At 40.3% G+C, this 18,638-nt stretch overlaps 1 protein-coding gene across 4 annotated transcripts in view; it reads left to right on the top strand.

The window, feature by feature from the left end:
• Positions 1-558: 558 nt before the first annotated feature.
• vdrb (vitamin D receptor b) overlaps positions 559-18,638 on the top strand; it is a 45,879-nt gene continuing 27,799 nt past the window's right edge. Inside the window, exons 1-6 of one of the 4 annotated variants that reach the window (XM_017720429.2) lie at positions 561-982; positions 1,606-1,749; positions 15,949-16,093; positions 16,380-16,510; positions 16,685-16,869; positions 17,766-17,865. In XM_017720429.2, the coding sequence (XP_017575918.1) occupies positions 15,951-16,093; positions 16,380-16,510; positions 16,685-16,869; positions 17,766-17,865 (559 nt within the window). In that variant the 5' untranslated portion in view covers positions 561-982; positions 1,606-1,749; positions 15,949-15,950. Of the gene's footprint in view, positions 983-1,031; positions 1,291-1,605; positions 1,750-15,948; positions 16,094-16,379; positions 16,511-16,684; positions 16,870-17,765; positions 17,866-18,638 lie in introns of those variants that run through there. The other 3 variants (XM_017720422.2, XM_017720412.2, XM_017720437.2) reach the window with 3 other exon arrangements.

Here is an 18,638-nt window from a genome sequence, read left to right on the forward strand (position 1 = left end):
TCCCACCTTAAATGGTACAGCGGTTACCATCTGGGACCTGTACAGCGGAATATAAGTGCTGCACCATTTAAGATGGAACAGAAAATACTAAGAAGAAGCTAGTGAATAGGGAGCCAACTTCAGCCTCATCATTCTCTTCTTCATCTCTCTCGCCGTCTCCCTCACTCCCACACCCACACACAGACATACCACACAAAGGGGATTCATTTTGGTCCCTCCACCAGATGCATTCTGGTGCATTACTGCTCAGACAGGGGACACACCCAAGTGAAATAAACACTGACCCACATCCACCCACACGCATTCAAATCCACGCACGGCCGAGGACACACGTCCTTCATTCATTTAACTGAACCTCATAGCAGGGAGCGAAATAGTAGCTCAGCCATTGCACTAGTAGCCAACCGCACGTGGACGATGCTGCAGCAGCGCTCATGTTTTTACCGTGAAAACGACGCTGCTTTCATGGCTTCTCACGCGGACTCGGTTGTTTACCTCTTTGCTGCGTGACGTCACGACACACCCCTCGTCTGTGTGTGTGTGTTAGAAAGAAAAGGAGAGTGAGTGCGTGCGTGCGTGTGCGTGTGTGTAGACGGAATGTGGGAGTTGTCCCCCCACGCGCGTTACAAGCGTCGAACCCGACCAAGCAGCGCGCGCGTGGCCGTGGATGTCACACCAACCAAAACACCGGACGCACGCGCCCGGCCGAGCCTTTCATCTGTTATTGGCGGAAAGCCGCGCGCGCAAGGCGGAGCCTCGTTACACCGAGCCCCCGTCTATTTAGGTCCAAGTTCAACCGTTTCTGTTTTTTTCGCAGCCTTCTAACGAGCAGCGTGGGTTCAAAGTTTTGTTTTGTTTCGCCTCCCTCCGGTGAAGGAAAAAAATAATAAAATCCGTCGCGCGACATCGGTGCCCCGCGCCGAAAGGCACGTCGAACGACCGAACGAACGCGGACGGGTCTCGCGGCCGACGCGGAGAATCGGTAAGAAAACACACACACACACACACACACACACACACACAGACATCTCGCGCGGGACGGAGACGGGGCTCGCCCACAGCCGCAGCGCCGTTAGCGTGTAGCTTAGCTGGCTCGAGCGAGGTGGCTCGAGCTTCCGAGAGCGCGGGCGGGGGGCGTGTTCATGCCCGCGCCTCGGCGTGCTAGCGCGGGAGCTGCTGCCAACTTCTCCTATTAAACGCGCATGAAGGCAGCACAGCAGAACAGATTAACAAGTTACGGGGCGACGAGCGGAGCGGAGAGAAAGTCACCGCGGACAAAGTTACAGTCAGGTATGAACCGGTTCACCGTGTGCTACTGAGATTCCAGAGAGAAGCGAACATTACACACGCGCGCGCGCGCGCACACTAGCCGAGGCGAGTGAAAACAAAAGCTGCTAGCGTAAGTCCGCTAACGTTAACGTTAGGTAACCTGCTCGAGCCACTGCGCTTTCCGAAGCGTGAACTCCTCTCGAGCCGCGCTTTACAAACAGAACTGTACGATGTTTTGACCTCCTGCACGGCGGCTTAATGTGTGCTTCTGTTTACGGTGTTTGGGTGTTGAAGCCGTCAACTTTAAACTGTCCCGACTGAATGTCGGCTTTACAGACACAGACGTCGATCTCGGCAACGTGGAAAACTTGGTTCACGCCTCGAGAAGACACGGCGTTACCCGCGCTACCTCAGGGAGGAGAGCAACGAAGAAAGGGCGAAGAAACGTCGGTGATCGGAAAAGGCATGAGAAAAACTCAGGTATGGACGTGTGTGTGGTGTTTTAATCCTGTTACGGTTAACACTGTCGTTACATCCTCCTGGCACTCCGCTCACTGCAGCCATTTGCAACTGCGACATCACACGGAGCCACGCATGTGAGTTGGTTAAGTTCGCGTTAACTCGCGTCCGGCTGTGGTAGCAAACTTTGGGCGTCCGAGTTGGGCCTGAATTTTCGTGCTGGTGTCAAGCGTAAGTACATTTCTGTGTCGAGGCAATGTCGAACCGAGCTGTGCTTTCTGAATTGTCACTGGCGAATGAATTAAGGAACGAGGCTCTGGTCTGTGCTACTCCGTCTGCGTGTTGAGTCAGATATTCAGTAACGGATTAAAACAGGTTTGCGTATGAAATGTAAACAGTTTATAACAGAATCTGATAAAACTGAATTAACGCCCCTTTTGCTGTTTCTCTTTCATTTATTCTGTCTCGCTTTTTTTAAATACTGTCCGTTTTGTTGCCCTTAATGCAGAAGATGTGCTTTTTCAGTTATTAACAGGTCATTTTTATGTTTTGTTGCACAGAGTTGTCTTGTAAATGCACCTTGAATGTAGTTCAGATATATTTGTACTGCACATATGACACACATACTGGTACTTAAATCTCACAGTTTTATTCAATGCACAATTGGATCAGGCCAGTGAATGTGGTCAGTGGATGTTAAACAGTTTGTCCATCATTGACACCAATGCAGGTAAAATTAGATCCTGTGTGTCTGATCACACAAGCATATCTTGTTGCTCACTGATTCTGTGCAGGTTATCACACTCTAGCTGGTGGTCAACTTATTGTTTCACTGATAGGTTTGCAGTGCTTGATGGGGCAGCGTAAAACTGTGATTGTTTTAATTCAAGAGTTAATTCACAATCAATATTCGTGTTTGTCTTCTGGGTGTTGCACTATTGTAGAAATACTGGACTGTGATTTGCTCATTTGCTGTGAAGGAGCATAAGATGAGCCAGCCATGTAACAGGATTAACTGTGGTACTCTGGAGAAGTCCCAGATCGCTTTCTCTCGCACTCTTTCATCTTTTTGTCTGTTTCCATTTTATGATACAGTAAGATCCTTCAGTTCCAGTTTTACCTCAGAATGGGTTAGAAGGTCAGAGTTTGCTTTAAAAAGCTTTAAAATTGTCCCATGTCTCGTCTTGCTCTGTCTTGATGATACAGTCCAGGCCCCTGTTTAGTATGTTGGTGTAACCCTTATTTTCCCTCTTTGGTATGAAAACTGTTATTAAATTCTGTGTTTGTTTCATAACCATGATCTTGATGTCTGGATCTGTGTTTGTGCGGATGTGTTTTACTGATGTAGCCCATGTGTTTGGAAGTGGAATTTGGCTGTATGTTCTGATTGTTATTGTAGTCATGTTCATTTTGGGAGTTGGAATGTGTGTGTGTCTGTATGCAGTTTCTGTAACTCTAGAAAGAAGCTGCGAGGCCTTGACTGTAGCCCTGTACAGAGGCCCGTCGAAGGGGAGGCTGGCCGTGTGTATGTGTGTGTATGTATGTGTGTTTGCGTGCAGACCGCTGGGATTGGACACGGGATAGAGGGACCCCCGTACGGAAGTAGGGAAAAGGGAGGAAAGAGGAAGGAGGAGTCACTCATGCTTTCTGGTCATGTGTGCTCGTGCTCCTGTTCTGTACAGGGTGACTTACAGAAAGAATCACAGTAGACAGATATTCTTGGCTAAAGTAGGCTGTTTACATGGTAAGTTTGTACATATATCTGTATAGAATTTATACATCTAATGATTTATGTATGTTCTAAACAGAAATGTAGGTATAATAATAATAATAATAAACAAATCTCCTGCTAGAGGACAATAAATCTGTTTGTATAAACAGTGCACTTTTGGCTCGGGTCAATATGAAGTGAAATCTACATGCAGTGCAAATTACAGGTCTTTAGTTTTTAAAATATTAATATCAACTTAGGTGATTGTAATAAACTGAGGTGAGACTAAATGATTGCCTGGGTAAGGCTGTGCATTTTAGAAAGCTTTAAATAATAGCTGCAGCCACCAGCAAAGAGATGGACATAAAATTTTTAAAGGCTCAGTCTAAAATCCACTTCAAACATTTCCTTCACATCATCATAATACTTATACAGTTTTAGCGAATAGTGAGCCTTAGTCCCATTCATGTACTGTTGTGAACTAGAAAGGTTGTCTTCACAGAAAGTCAGCAGTGACTGTGCCAGTGTTTACTGTTCAGTTTTTGTAGTTCGTGCCAGCTGGAAGCAGACTACCCTCAACACATCACCTGGGACCAAAAAGGTTCACTCTGTTCAGATGAATAATCTTGGCTGATGCGTTTCCACTAACTTAAGTGGTTGTAATTAACTTAGGCGAGACTAGTTGATATTTTCCCAACAGTCTAGTACTTTATATTACTTCTCCTTTTGCAGTAGAACATGCATGACTGCAATTAGAAGTCTGTCAGAATTGTTTTAATAGATGACCTGAATGTAAGGCCTATGAGAACAGATTCAGGCCTCCCAGTGGGGCAAGCAGAGAAGGCATTAATGTATTTGTATTTTAAGATTATAAATAATTATTATTTCTTTAAATGATTATTCAGTTCACTGTAATTTCTGTTAATCAATTATTCAGGAAAAGAAAAAGCATGCTTTATAGCTTGTTAATAATTGTGATGATATTGGGAAGCTTATCAGTGTTGACTGATAATGTTTTTAAAAATGCATCCACATCAGACAGATAATTTAATTTGACCCATATTTCAAACTGATATTGGATGATAAACTAGTTGTACTCAACAAGAGCAGAACATTTGATGCTGAGGTACTGCACTAAAATGTCCCCATTATATTTATTGTGCTGAATTTGTCACCATCAAAATAAATGACATTTCTCTGTAATGCTGCTCCAGGTGATTTTAGTTGTGTTTTCTACATTTTATGAATGCGTATGTATTGGCATCGATGGATACATGCACAGTAAATACTGCAACATTGGGATTGGCCCAGAATTTCCATACTGGTGCAAGACTTTAATCAAGTGCCATTTTACTCGGTGTGAAAGGTGCAAGTGCAACACAACATATCATAGGCAAATAATACAAGTACTGACCTGAAGTTAGTTTCTTTCTGAATTTTGAATGTGTTTAAATTAATTTTCCTAGTGGTAAGCAAAGCACAGCAAAGCTGTATAACTTTGCTTCTTTGTGGTTGTAACACCGTAGTCAAACTTAATATTAGTGACCACACAGAAGCAGCCAGGTTATCAGAAAAGAAAGCAGATTTTTTTAAACTCTTCTCCACCCTGGAGAAGGTTTTCTTAAAGCTCAATTTTCAGTGACTTGAGAACTTCCACCCTGGATGCACTGTGTTACATTTGTGCTACTAAACCAGGTGAGCTTAGCTTCACACAGTGTATAGGAAACCAACTGTAAAGGCGATGTTAAAGTGAAGTAATTTTTACTTTTTGGGTTGCGCACAACCCTCAATCTTGCACTACAATCACTGTTTGTATTATCCTTTAACAAAGTGATGTTAGATGAGAGGCATTAATATCAAACCTAATCAATATTAATTTGTTGCTGCACATTTTTGATAACCAACGTTATCGATTTGAGTAATTCACTGTTGCAGCTCTGATTTGCATAGTAATGTGCAGAACTCTTGCGTGTCTGAGAAAATTGTATGAAAAGCTCTTTATGTAATTATTGGTATCTCTTTATTTATAAACATTGTAATTTGATGTGTGTGAGTGTGTTAGATTAACCATTTCCAGTGGCTTTCCTCAAAGAAGCCTATCCAGCTCTTGCTTTAGCTAAGCAATCCTTCTTTAAATGAATAGAAGTGTGCTGCTTAAAGAATCAAATAAATCTGTTCATTGGCCACCTAAGTGCAGCGAGAAGTCAAGAACCAAGCTTATGTTTTATTTTGTAAACCAAGATATTAATAACTTTTGAAAAGAAAAAATAATCTTGTTACTTTTTACTATTTCTATGTTTATTTGTTTAAATATTATTATATAGAGTTTTACTGGCAAAACATTCTGACTGCCCAGATAAATAGTTTTGAGTTCTTAGATGCAAACTGATACAGAATCTGATTGATATCGGCAAATGTTTACTTTAAAAAAATACTGGCATCAGACAGATGTTTAGATTTGATGCTTTAACCCAATATTTGAAGATGCTTTTATTTTTTACTAAAGAAGAGCAGAATGTTTAGGAAATGATGGGCTGCAACACTAAAATGATTCTTATGCTTCTAGACTTGTTACTTGTTTACTGCAGTTTTATTCCTTTAGAAATAGATATCATAATCCTCTGTAAATGCTAATCTAGGTAGATTTATTTCTACACTGGCTCATCTTTCCCTTATCCTTCTTTCTTGTCACAGATTCTGGAATATAACCTCATGTTTGTCAAATAAGCATATTTAGTTGATGCTAAGGTTTAGGAAAAATGAAGGCTTTTGATGGAAAATATGTTTTTTGAGTGTGCTGCTGAATTGCACTCTTCTCGTGCGCTTGTGTTTTTGAGAGAGAGGCTCATACTGCGAGAGTGAGTTTGTGTGTATGTGTGTGTATGTGCCTGGCTGTGTCTTAGCTGGAGGGTTCGTTTGAGGACAGCACAATTTTATGAGTATTCTGGACCTGAGCTGACCCAACTGGCTCCAAGTTTTACACTCATACAAACACTGCTTTGGTGTGTGTGTGTGCGTGCGTGCGTGTGTGTATGTGTGCTGGGCAGTAGCACTGGAATCGGAGGCGATCGTGTGACTGTTATTGTGTGTTGAGGAAGTGCGCAGGATGTCTCTCCTTCTCTGTCTCCATGTCTCCTCCTGTTTTCAGTGTTTTTATGAGTCTTCTGATCATTGTTGAAATGTTTTTTGAATGCATGCTTTTCTCATACAGTCTCTGTGCTGCTGCTGACACTCCTGTAGCAGTGAATCTGTCAGTGTCTATGTTTGTAGCTAATGAGCTCTAAAAACCCTTAAAGTGCATTTCCTCTGCCCTCTCAAATCGCATCTCTTAGAATGTACACCAAACAGATTGATTTAGAACAGAAACGGATCCTTACAGGAAGTCATTAAAAATATGGGAACAATAATAGCTTTGTATAGGTTTTAACATGTATTCTGGTCATGCAGTACAAAGACATTTCAGTGAGCTCTGTTAAAATTCACAAACACTAACAAACCATGCTTTTCAGTAAAACTGAATGTTGAGTGGCTAAACATTACTTTTTCACACTTGAAAAAAATTGTGCTTTTAATTGACATGATGACAAGTGGCTGCAAAAACAAGTAAAAAAAAAAGTTGATGTAACACTGATGTAACATTTTCTTACTCAACGCATGAACCTTTTCAGTGCATACATGATCTTAAATTTTCACATTCTTTTGGTTAGTTTTGCTCTGGTATTTCCATCATAGCAAATATTCTGCATACCAGCCTAATAACCAGTGTGAGTAGTTCACTTAATAATGTCTAGGGCTGCGCAGTAAAACGTATTTTTGTCATTATTGTGATAAACACATTAAGAGCTGTGATGATGAGCTCATATAAACAGTGCAAAAAAGACATCATTACATTGGCAGCACAAAGTGTTAGAAGCCCAATAGCTAAGCCTAACAGAAGCAAATAACTTAACCATTAAACTAAATGGCCAATTAGAAAGCATGCACATGCACGGCTCAAAAACCGCACCATCCACTGAACTACTAGCCTGTAAAACACATCAAACCTGGGAGTTTTCACAGCCAGTGTTGTGTTTAAGGTGTATGAGGTAGAAATAGCTACTGTTATTAAAAAACTTATTAAATAATTTTTTAAAAAGTGAATGAAGAAATAAAAAAAGATTGTATACATTTTTTTTGCAGCCTTCATAGAAAAACTGTTGTAACGCTACAGTAATGGTAATGGTAATGCTGACTGTTTTTCAGCCGTTCTGTGCCCAGTGCTTGAAGTTCTGGTGAAAGTAGCTTTCAGTTGGGTGGAGTCTGCTAAAATGGGCCAGATAAGGTTGGAGCGTCATAGCCCTTTAACATTTTACAGCGAATCACAATAAGTGAGCTTGCACTGTTTCTATAACACCAGTTGACATATAACAGTAGTTTTGATATATACAGTAGTGCTCAAAATAATAGCAGTGCCCCAACAGCAGCAAGATAAATCAATGTTTTTGTTAAAATTTCAACCTCTACACCACAAGTAAGTTTTTGGAGGGTATAATAAGGGTATAGAAAACCAACAAACCCAACAGGCCACCCATGCATACTGCAGATTCTGTGAAATTGAATGATTAACTGAAAAGGGTGTGTTCAAATAAATAGCAGTGGTGAGTTCAATTAGGGAGGCCGTCACTTAGGGAGGGCATTCTGGGAAAAAAGGGTGTAAACAGGTGATCCTTATTTAAGGAGCAAGGCAACTGACATGCTGGCTGTGCATTTGTCCTGAAAAAACAAGAAAAATGGGTCGTTCAAGACACTGTTCTAAAGATGAGCGTTTTTTAATAAAGAAACTAATAAAAGAGGGGAAAACCTATAAAGAAGTACAGAAAGTGATTGGCTGTTCAGCTAAAATGATCTCCAATGCTTTGAAATGGGAAGAAAAACCAGAAAAACGTGGAAGAAAAAGAAAAACAACTCCTCGAATGGATAGGAGAATAGCCAAACTGGTAAAGGCTCAGCCAATGATCGGCTCCAAGAGGATCAAGGAAGACCTTCAGTTGACTGTGAGTACTGGTACAATCAGAAGACGTCTTGTTGAAATCAACCTACCAGCAAGAAGCCCCCGCAAAGTCCCACTGTTATATAAAATAAATATTATATAAATAAAAGACATGTGCAGAAGCGGTTAGAATTTGCCAAAGAACACATTGAGTGGCCTGAGAAGAAATGGCGTAACATTTTGTGGACTGATGAAAGCAAGGTTCTTCTTTTTGGGTCCAAGGGTCACAGACAGTACGTCAGACGTCCTGCAAGCACAGAATACAAGCCACAGTACTCAGTGAAGACGGTTAAGCATGGTGGTGGAAGCATCATGATATGGGGATGTTTCTCCTACTACGGTGTTGGTCCTATTTATCGCATACCAGGGATCATTGATCAATTTGAGTACATCAGGATATTGGAAGAAGTCATGCTGCCATATGCTGAAGAGGAAATGCCTTTGAGGTGGACCTTTCAACAAGACAATGACCCAAAACATACCAGCAAGCGAGCAAAAGCATGGTTCCAAACGAACATGATTCAACTGATGGAGTGGCCAGCACAATCCCTGGACCTTAATCCCATAGAAAACTTGTGGGCTGACATAAAAAATGCAGTGCATGAGGCAAAACCAAGAAACGCAGGGGAATTGTGGAATATAGTACAATTGGCCTGGGCTGCAATACCTGTTGACCGTTGCCAGAAATTGGTTGACTCCATGCACCACAGATGTGAAGCAGTTATCAGAAACCGTGGTTTTGCAACAAAATATTAGTTTAGGATACTCAACCAAGTTGACTTATCAAGAATTTCTTAGTTTGTGCAGTACATTTTTGAGTTTCCAAGAAAAGATGTCAACGCTGCTATTTTTTTGAACATTACGTTTCTGACTTTCTGTGAAATATCATTATTATTATTATTTGAGTTTTAATTACTTTTCCCAATTGTCCTGCTTTGGAATGTGCTGTGTCCCCAATGCATTTGTGTTCATTAAAGTACAATTTGTTAGAATAATTTTGACATTTACTCATTTTTTTAAAGACACTGCTATTATTTTGAGCACAACTGTAGATAGATAGAGGTTGCTAAGGTGGGCAGGGCTACATTAAGTATGTCAGAGAAATCTTGTGGTAATTGAGCGTGATGCAGTTTTCACTTATCACTAATAAGGATGATAGTGCTCTTGTAGCTAATCATGAAAACATCTGCCTTTGAAGACTGAGGTTGTGTGGTTGATTCCCTGTCATAGATGTTGGATGGTGCTGTCCAAATATAAGTAAGCTTACCAACATGTAAAATGTTGGCCCACACACTCTTACACAGAATTCAGGGTGCAAAACAAATTCATACATCTAGATATGTATCAATGCAAAATTTTAATTGTTTAAAAAGTTATGCTTTGCAGACAGTAGCTGTGGCAGGATGATAGGCAGAGAAGAGGAAGAGAGAAAGAGGAAGAGAGAAAAGAAAAAGACAGGGAAAGGAAGAAAGATGTCAGCACAACCAGTTGAGAAAGGACATTGAGTAGATTGTTTAAGAGAGGGCAGACACCAAATGTTCACTTTTTTTTAAAGCTTGGACTATTCCAAAGACCACTTTGCAAAGGCGCATGAGCGGCAAAGTTGCTGGTTCTGACTATGCACCTGGGAGGAAGCAGTACCTGCCAGAGGAATCTGAGAAAGAACTAACCAGTCTTATCAAGCTCCTCTCCAAAAGGGATTTCCCCCTTACCAAAAGAGATGTCCAGGGAATTGCATTTCATTATGCAAAGACCAATAATATCAAAGGCTTCTCTGAAGTGAAAGGCACTGCTGGGTATTGCTGGTTTTACAATTTTTTTGAAACCTAATTGAGACCTCAGCATTAAGAAAGCAGAGGCTCATTCAGCAGCAAGAGCAGCAGGGCTGAACCCTGAGGTGGTAGTAAAGTGTTTCCAGCAGTATGAAAATCTGCTAGAAGAACTTAAAATCAAAGATGTTCCATCACATCTTTGGAATCGTAATGAGTCTGGCCTGCGAGGTCAGTTTTGGTTGGGGAGGTGGGTAAGCCTTGTGAACAGGCAACTGCTGGAGAGGAAGGCGATACCACGGCTGTCCTTGCAGCATTCAATGCAGTGGGAACATTTAGTCGCCATTTTTAAAGTGTGAATGGCTTTCTAGTTGCCTGGAAAATGTTGCCGTCTCTGACAATGGCTGGATAAACAGTGACCTGTTCCTTGAGCTGTTTACAGAGCAGCTGCTAAGAGATGACCCAAGGCCCTATGTCCTTCTGTTGGATGGCCACATTAGCCATATCTACATTATAGATTTCATACAGCTGATGAAAGCAAAAAATGTGCATGTGATGGCCTTTCCACCTCACACTGCAAATGCCCTCTGGCTTGCTGGCAAAGCAACTTTCAAAAGTTTCAAACACATTTAGTAGATGTAGACAAGGGGGGTGGCTGTACAGAAGCTTCCTTAAAGAAAACTGTGATGGTTGAAAATGCCTAGGCTGGAATCAGGGGCACAGGGATGTTCCTTGTTAATAAGTACATAATCCTTGATAATGTGTACGCAACAAGCATCTCGTCACAGAGGGCCGTGCTACCCACAGCAATTGAGCTGCCCGTGGTAGAGGATGCAGCAATCTTGAATTTCAGTGAGGATGTGATCTCTGAAGAAGTGGTGATCATGACATCTCAGGAGGATATGAAGAGGCCCTTATTCCAAGTCTTCACCCATGAGCAAGACACCTCAAACCATCAGGAAGAGGATGAACACCCTCTACTTTCAGGTCTTCTATAGAGGTCAGCACAAAACCAGTCACCTTCTGTGGCCTAATACCCATTCCAAAACGTGAAAGGAGGCTCAGAACAAGAGCCAAGCCCCCCACCTACCATTTAACAAGCATTCGAAAGGAAAAGAGTGAAAAGGGAAAAGAACGTAAAGCAATAGCAGCAACTATCCCTGCACAGCCTGTCAGAGAGTTTATGGTGATATAAATGATGAAGTTTGTTACTGTCAGGGCAACTCATGGTATAACCATGCGGTGGTGTAACCACTCCGCAACTGGACTCTGGAGCAGTGGAAATGTTGTCTGTGGAGTGACAAATCATGCTTCTCTGTCTGGCAGTCTGATGGACAAGTTTAGGTTTGCTGAATTCCAGGAGAACCTGTCTGACTGCATTGTGCCAGCTGTAAAGTTTGGTAGAGGAGGGATAATACTATGAAGTTGTTTTTCAGGGGTTGGCCTAGGTCCCTTTGTTCCAGTGAAGGGAAATCTTAATGCCTCACCGTATGAAGAAATGTTTTGACAATTGCATGCTCCTAACTTTTTAGGAACAGTTTGGGGAAGGCCCTTTCTGTTCCAGCATGACTGAGCCCCACTGCACAAAACAAGGCTATAAAGGAATGTCTGGGTGAGCTTGGTGTGGAAGAACCTGGCCCATACAGAACCCTGACCTCAACCCCATCAAACACCTTTGTGATGAACTAGAATGGAGATCATGAGCTGGGTCCTCTCATCCTGCCTCAGTGTCTGACCTCACAAATACTTTTCTGGATGAATGAGCAAAAATTCCCACAGACACACTGTAAAATCTTGTAGATTAAGTTTCCTAGTAGAATCAAAGCTGTTATAGCTGCAGAGGGGGGACAAACTCCTTATTAATGCATATGGATTTAGAGTGGGATGTAATAAAAGCTCCTGTGAGTGTAATGTCCCAGTACTTTTGTCCATGTAGTGTGGGTACAGAAAAGGTTAATGCTTTTGATACTTTGTCAATGGTGATTTCTAATTTTTAACAAAATGTTTTAGAAATGTTTGACTCAAGCATACACCTTCACACACAGCTACACTTATTCCCACAAAGACATGCATGTGCACACACACACAACAGGCACAAAAACCAACCCGTACACACACACTCGCAGCAATACAGACACAAAAAAACAAGCAATAATGTCTTTTTCTGTCGCTCAGAACAAAACATATCTTGGCAGTGCCCAAAGGGCTAATCTATAAGTAAGGGGAAAACAACTGATTAATTTCAGAATGTGCAGTGTACAAAAATATTGAAGGTCAGCTGCCACAAGAGCAACAAGGCTGTGTCACTCAGAATGGGGTCAAAGTGCTGAAACAGGCTCAACACTCCCAGCATGCCTTGGCCTACTTTCACACTACAGCAGCACAGTCGGTTAAGTGGTTAACTTTGTACGATCTTAAAGTACACTGTGATTATGTGTTTAGAGAAGTAGTGAGTCATGCTGTCCAAACATGTCCTGATGTTTCCATGACTCGGATGTCTTTAGGTGTTCCAGTTGAAGTTGCTGTTTTGTATGAAACAGTTGAAATTGTAAACTAACCAGCAAGTTTGCAATTTGATATTGTTGCTGATTCTCTAAGCTTGACTCTGTGTGAACAGTTGTGTTCTTGTAGTGTTCATAAAGCTTTTGTATGCATAGAGAGAAACAGTCTTCCTGTGGGTACTTGGAATTGACAAAACATATTGCAATCCTGTTGCCACATATTGTGCTACATTAAACAAACACTTGGGAATGGTTATTGTGTCATGGTTAAATATTCACTTGTAAGTGATTTGGCTGAAATGATTTACATGAGTTAAATCACATGAATGCTTTGACCTTTCTGAAACACAGAAAAACTATCAGGAACATTTGTGACTGGATAGTCAGTGTGCTTGCAGCAGACAAGAGATTGTGGTGAGTTTGATGGGATGCATATTTACATATTAAAATCTTCTGCAGTGTCAGTCTATTGCTGAGGCTAGTATTGTAATTAAATTAACAATTGATAAATTATGCAGCGGTTTTAAACTGTATACGTGTCAGGCCAGCTTAAATATTACAAAATCAACAAGAGGAAACCTTGTTTATTAATCTCTATTACAACTGTTTTACAATAGCAATGCTTCTTTAACTACGAAATGTCTTGATGATTTTGACACACAGATATTTTTTCTCTGAAGCATTCATCTTTGCATTTGTGCATAAATGTAAATATGATATCAGCATTACTCTTGGCACGTATTCATTCGGAAAATATAAATTTCCTACAGTCCTGTGTCTGTTAGTCCCTAACGGGACTTTTGTTCTTGATCAGTGTATTAATGCGAGTATATAACAGCATTGTAATACCTTTCTGACATAGCACCGCATGTACACATAAGGGATGTGTAGTGATAGTTGAATTATTTCTGTATGGGCAGATATTTGCTTAAAGGAAATAGTGGCATCAGATTTTAAAATTTGACTAAAATTTCAAACCAGGTAAAAAATGTCATGTCATGACACTTAAAGACGTTTTCATCATGCGTATCTCAATATTTAGACACAGACATATTGGAGCATCATGTTTAAAATGAAATTTTCTTCTTAATGAAATGTACAGTTAGATAGTGATCATAATATCCTTAGAAAAGCATATTTTTTATTTTTACAGTTATTGTGATAATGATAAAATGTCTTATTACTCGATTCTATTACAGACCATTAATTGATAATTGTACTCTGCAACAGCAGAATGTTTAGGTGAAGCTGGGTTGTTATGCTAAACTTTCTGTATTTGCTTAGTTGACTACACGTTAACCCTCTTACTTTATATCATATTTCTCTGTAATATTAAGGCGGATAGAAGCCCAATTTGTATATTTTATAAGTGCTTGACATGGATACTGGTATTGATCCGCAATTCCCGTATTGCTGCATCCCTTTCACACATTATTAAACATACATAACTATAACAATACAGTATTGTACTGTAACAATGTAACTGTAACGATCCGCTGTGGTGACCCCTAAAGGGAGCAGCCGAAAGAAGAAGACATAACTGTAACAATAAAAATGCATCTACACAAAACATTGTTTCTGTTTTCTCAACTCTTTCAGGACAAATCTGTCCACCAATCAAAGCTTTCCCAAGCTTAATTCCCACAGAAATGAGGTGTGCTGTTCATTTCACCTCGAAAATCAAGGTGCAGTTCACCCTCTTCTAGCCTTCCAATTTCAACACTTTTTCATCCTCTGAATAGACAAATTATTAATGTCACAGTCTGCTTTGTGTTGGTGCATGTATATCACTTCTAACCATAATAGGTTAGTCTATTATTTAAGAGTTTTCTCCACAGGCTATTGAAAGTGTGGGTCAATCAGTCAGGAGCCAATATAATCAAACTAAATTACTTTTCTTCTGATTGATGTGTGTATGCTTGTGGTGATTAATTTTTTCAGTTTTTTGCATGGGGATGGATGCAAGGTAATGTGTGCGTGTATATGTGTGTTGTTTTACAGTAGCATTTCTATAGGGTCTCTGTATAAGGGACACTATAGGGCACTCAGCGTGTGTTCGGGAACATGCACCGTGTTTGTTCTAAAAACCCACCCTCTTTTCCCTCTCATGAAAGTTGGAATTTCCTTAGAACCTGAAATTCTGAGAGAAAACAGGAATGCTGTGACATCATTCCCCACACTGCAGAGTGTTTATTTAGCCAGTGCTGTTCCTGTTTGCACGTGTAGCGTTGTCAAGTCTCCAGAGCTTTCACAGACTGGACTGCAGCTCTGCGATTGCAGAGGGAGGGCACTGAGCCGTTCTGTGACATACTGCGTTTTTATATCACCAGCATTGTGCCTTCTGCTCATTTGTGGAATTGCTGAAGATGTGATTATCGTGGTGTCACATGTAGGTGCTTCACTAAAGGTTTCTGTGTTGAAGATAAAAATATCCTTGGATGGTTTTATGATTTGATGGTTTGATCATCATCAGTGAAGAGGTTTATATCTAGGACTAATCAGTATGTTGAGTTGCAGAGCTGCAGTAGTTTAGATTTTGACAACAGACAAAAGGGTGATTGATTACCATAAAATAACGATTACTAAAGTGCCGGATTGAATTTGAATGCCTGCTATAAAAATGATCAGCACATGAACTCTTAAGCATTGTCATGCAAAATTGCACTGCCATCACTGCCTTTCTTAGATTCCCAGTGTTTTTATAATGAAACATTTGGTAGCTTATCAATATTCCCATTTGTCCGTTGATGTTCATTTTCAGTGTGCATGCATTAGCACTGCTAATGTAAAGGATCTTTTTCCCTTTAGATGTTTTCTCAGTTTACAGACTGTTGTCCCCATTGGAGTATCTCAGTTCAGATGATTTACAGTTCTATTAAAGCATTTTTAATTATTCAACACTGTGCTAAAGCACGTCAGTTATGATTTGTGGTTCTGTTATGATATTGGTCAGTGTTAAAGAACGGGGATTTCCAGCTGCTTTACCCATTACATACAGTCAATTTCTCCATCAACTCCTCCCCCTCAGTCTGTCTCTCAGTAAATCAGTAAACCCAGTGCTTACCATACCCAAGGAAATTACTCTGTTTTTCTTTCTCTCTCTCTCTCTCTCTCTCTCTCTCTCTCTCTCTCTCTCGCTTCTCTCGCTTCTCTCGCTTCTCTCTCTCTCGCTTCTCTCTCTCTTTTTTTTTTTTTTTGGTCTGTCTCTAGTGATGGAGTCCACAGTTACTACATCCACGCAAGCGCCTGATGAGTTTGACCGGAATGTTCCACGTATCTGTGGCGTATGTGGAGATAAAGCTACTGGCTTCCATTTTAATGCCATGACCTGTGAGGGCTGCAAGGGTTTCTTCAGGTACGAACACACATGAGCACACAAATTTAACCATTAAACTCCTGGGTGTTTCACCAGCCATTCATGCACACATTGGGTAGTGACTCCACACTTATCCAGTGCAAATTGACTTACAGACTGCAATAATAGATTAAAGCTGTCAAAACATTGACAGTAACAAAATAATAATAAAGTACTTGTTTTTTTTTTTTTGGGTTTTCAGTGTATATTACGGTTGACCTTAATCCAAGCTTGCACCGTACAGCACAAATTCTTACAATTATGCATTGTTGTTAATGTATGTTAGACGCAGTATGAAGAGAAAGGCCACATTTACATGCCCATTCAATGGAAACTGCACCATCACTAAGGATAACCGCCGCCACTGCCAGGCCTGCCGCCTCAAACGCTGCCTGGATATTGGCATGATGAAGGAGTGTGAGTAATTACATGGCACACATTTTGCAACTTTGAAGACTGTGGTGTCTCACATACATGCCCTGGAATTCCTCCTGCCATTGACATTATCATTATTTTACTGTAATGTCTTATTATTCTATTTTGACCTTCCATGGCCCTTTACACTTGATAATTATGAGATTTCTGTGTTAGTTATCCTCACTGATGAGGAGGTGCAGAGGAAGAAAGATCTGATCCAGAGAAGGAAGGAGGAGGAGGCACAGAAGGAAGCACAAAAGCCCCGCCTGACTGAGGAGCAGCGTAAGATCATCAACACGCTGGTGGAGGCTCATCACAAAACCTATGATGACTCTTACTCTGATTTCTACCGTTTTCGAGTAATCCCCTATTTCTTCTCTGTTTCATGATTCTTATGGTGCAATAATGCCTATTTTACATAATAGCTTCACAGTATTCCCAGGGTTGGGATGTAACAGAATATGTATTCAGACTACAGTAACTTTATTCATTCCCTGTCTTTTGAAAATGCTGTATTTGGAATACAGTTACAGTTAGAATACTTGCCCATTAAATATGAAAAGCAAGGTAACCATAGCATGTAACAGTTATTTTTACATACTTTCGTATTTAAACTTAATTATTTAATAATGGGCTTAATTGTGTGTGTGGGTATATAGGTTCCCATATTAGGCATTGGTGGAAACAGAGGGTTACAATTTTATCCCTGGAGAAAGGAATGAAAGGTGACAACTTACAAAACAGAAATGAGCAAGCAGAATTGTTGAGGGTCCCCTGGTGCATTTGCTAAAAAATGTCTGACTTTTGCTTAGTTAAGGTGGCAGTCCTGCTTGGGAGATGGTTAAAGCAGCAGACCAAAAAAAAGTAATTCAGAGCTGCTTTCAAATGCTAAATAATTTATAAAACATTTAAACTGAAGAATTACATGAAGACTGCCCACCACAAGAAACAGTATGAATGAAGAGCAAATTATAACAACAGTTTTTCTGCCCTGTTAGGATGTATTGTTAATGCATTCTAATTATTCTGAATATGATACTTTTTGTAAATTGGAAAGGAATGTGTTCAGTATTCAACTATTGCTACTTTTTTAAGTGTTCTGTCCGCTTCTAGTAGATACTAAGTCATTTATAGTAATTACTGAATTAGACTTCAGATAATAACTGAATAATAAGCATAATTCAAGGGGCTCATAAATTTGTATGTGTTTCTCTGTCTGTGTGTATATATGGATGTGCGCATGTGTGTGTTGCAGCCTCCAGTGAGAGAAGGTCCTGTGACACGCAGTGCCAGTCGAGCTGCTTCTCTGCACTCACTATCAGATGCTTCCTCTGACTCCTTCAGTCACTCTCCTGGTAACATACATGCCCACACATATCTGCTTATACACATGTGCAGACTTTAAAATCATTCATCTGGGCAGCAAGTGGGCTTTTCCTTATAAAAACACCAAATGTGATTTGAGTAAATGTAAAGAAACATTAATCCAGTAATCCAATAATCCAGTGCCTTTTTAGCCTGTTTTGGGAAAAATTAAGTTGATTTCCTGTGAGCTGGGTAGAAGAATAAGCTCTTCTGATTTGGTTTAAAGGGCCAATATCACAAAAAACAGAATTTGCCCTGCATAAAAGAGTTTATGTAAATACTGATAAAAATTGAAGTATGCTGTACACAATCATACATTCCAAACTATGGTGCAAAAACATTTAAGTTTATTGTTTCTGTGATATCACAAGAACCAACTCAATAACATATGTTAGCTTATTCAGCCTGCAGTATAGCCCTGCCCATTTACGCTCAAGTTCTAAGCACGAGGAGATATTTGGAAATTACTAAATGAACACATTGACATACATGTAGTCATTGCTTATTGTATTAATCTGATTTATATGTGTTCTAATACTTGTTTTTTTTTTTTTTTTGGTCTGAGCAAATACACTGTATAGACAAAAGTATTGGGACACAACTCTTAATAATTGAATTCCAGTATTGCATTCAGTTCCATTGACACAGATGTAGAAAACCAAGCATCCAGCCATGCAGTCTGCCTTTACGAACATTTGTGAAAGAATGGTGTGGTTCTAAAGAGCTCACTGAATTTGAGGGTGGTACTGTAATAAAATGCCAT

Source organism: Pygocentrus nattereri, chromosome 26 (genome assembly GCF_015220715.1).
Source record: "Pygocentrus nattereri isolate fPygNat1 chromosome 26, fPygNat1.pri, whole genome shotgun sequence".
Lineage (NCBI taxonomy): Eukaryota > Metazoa > Chordata > Actinopteri > Characiformes > Serrasalmidae > Pygocentrus > Pygocentrus nattereri.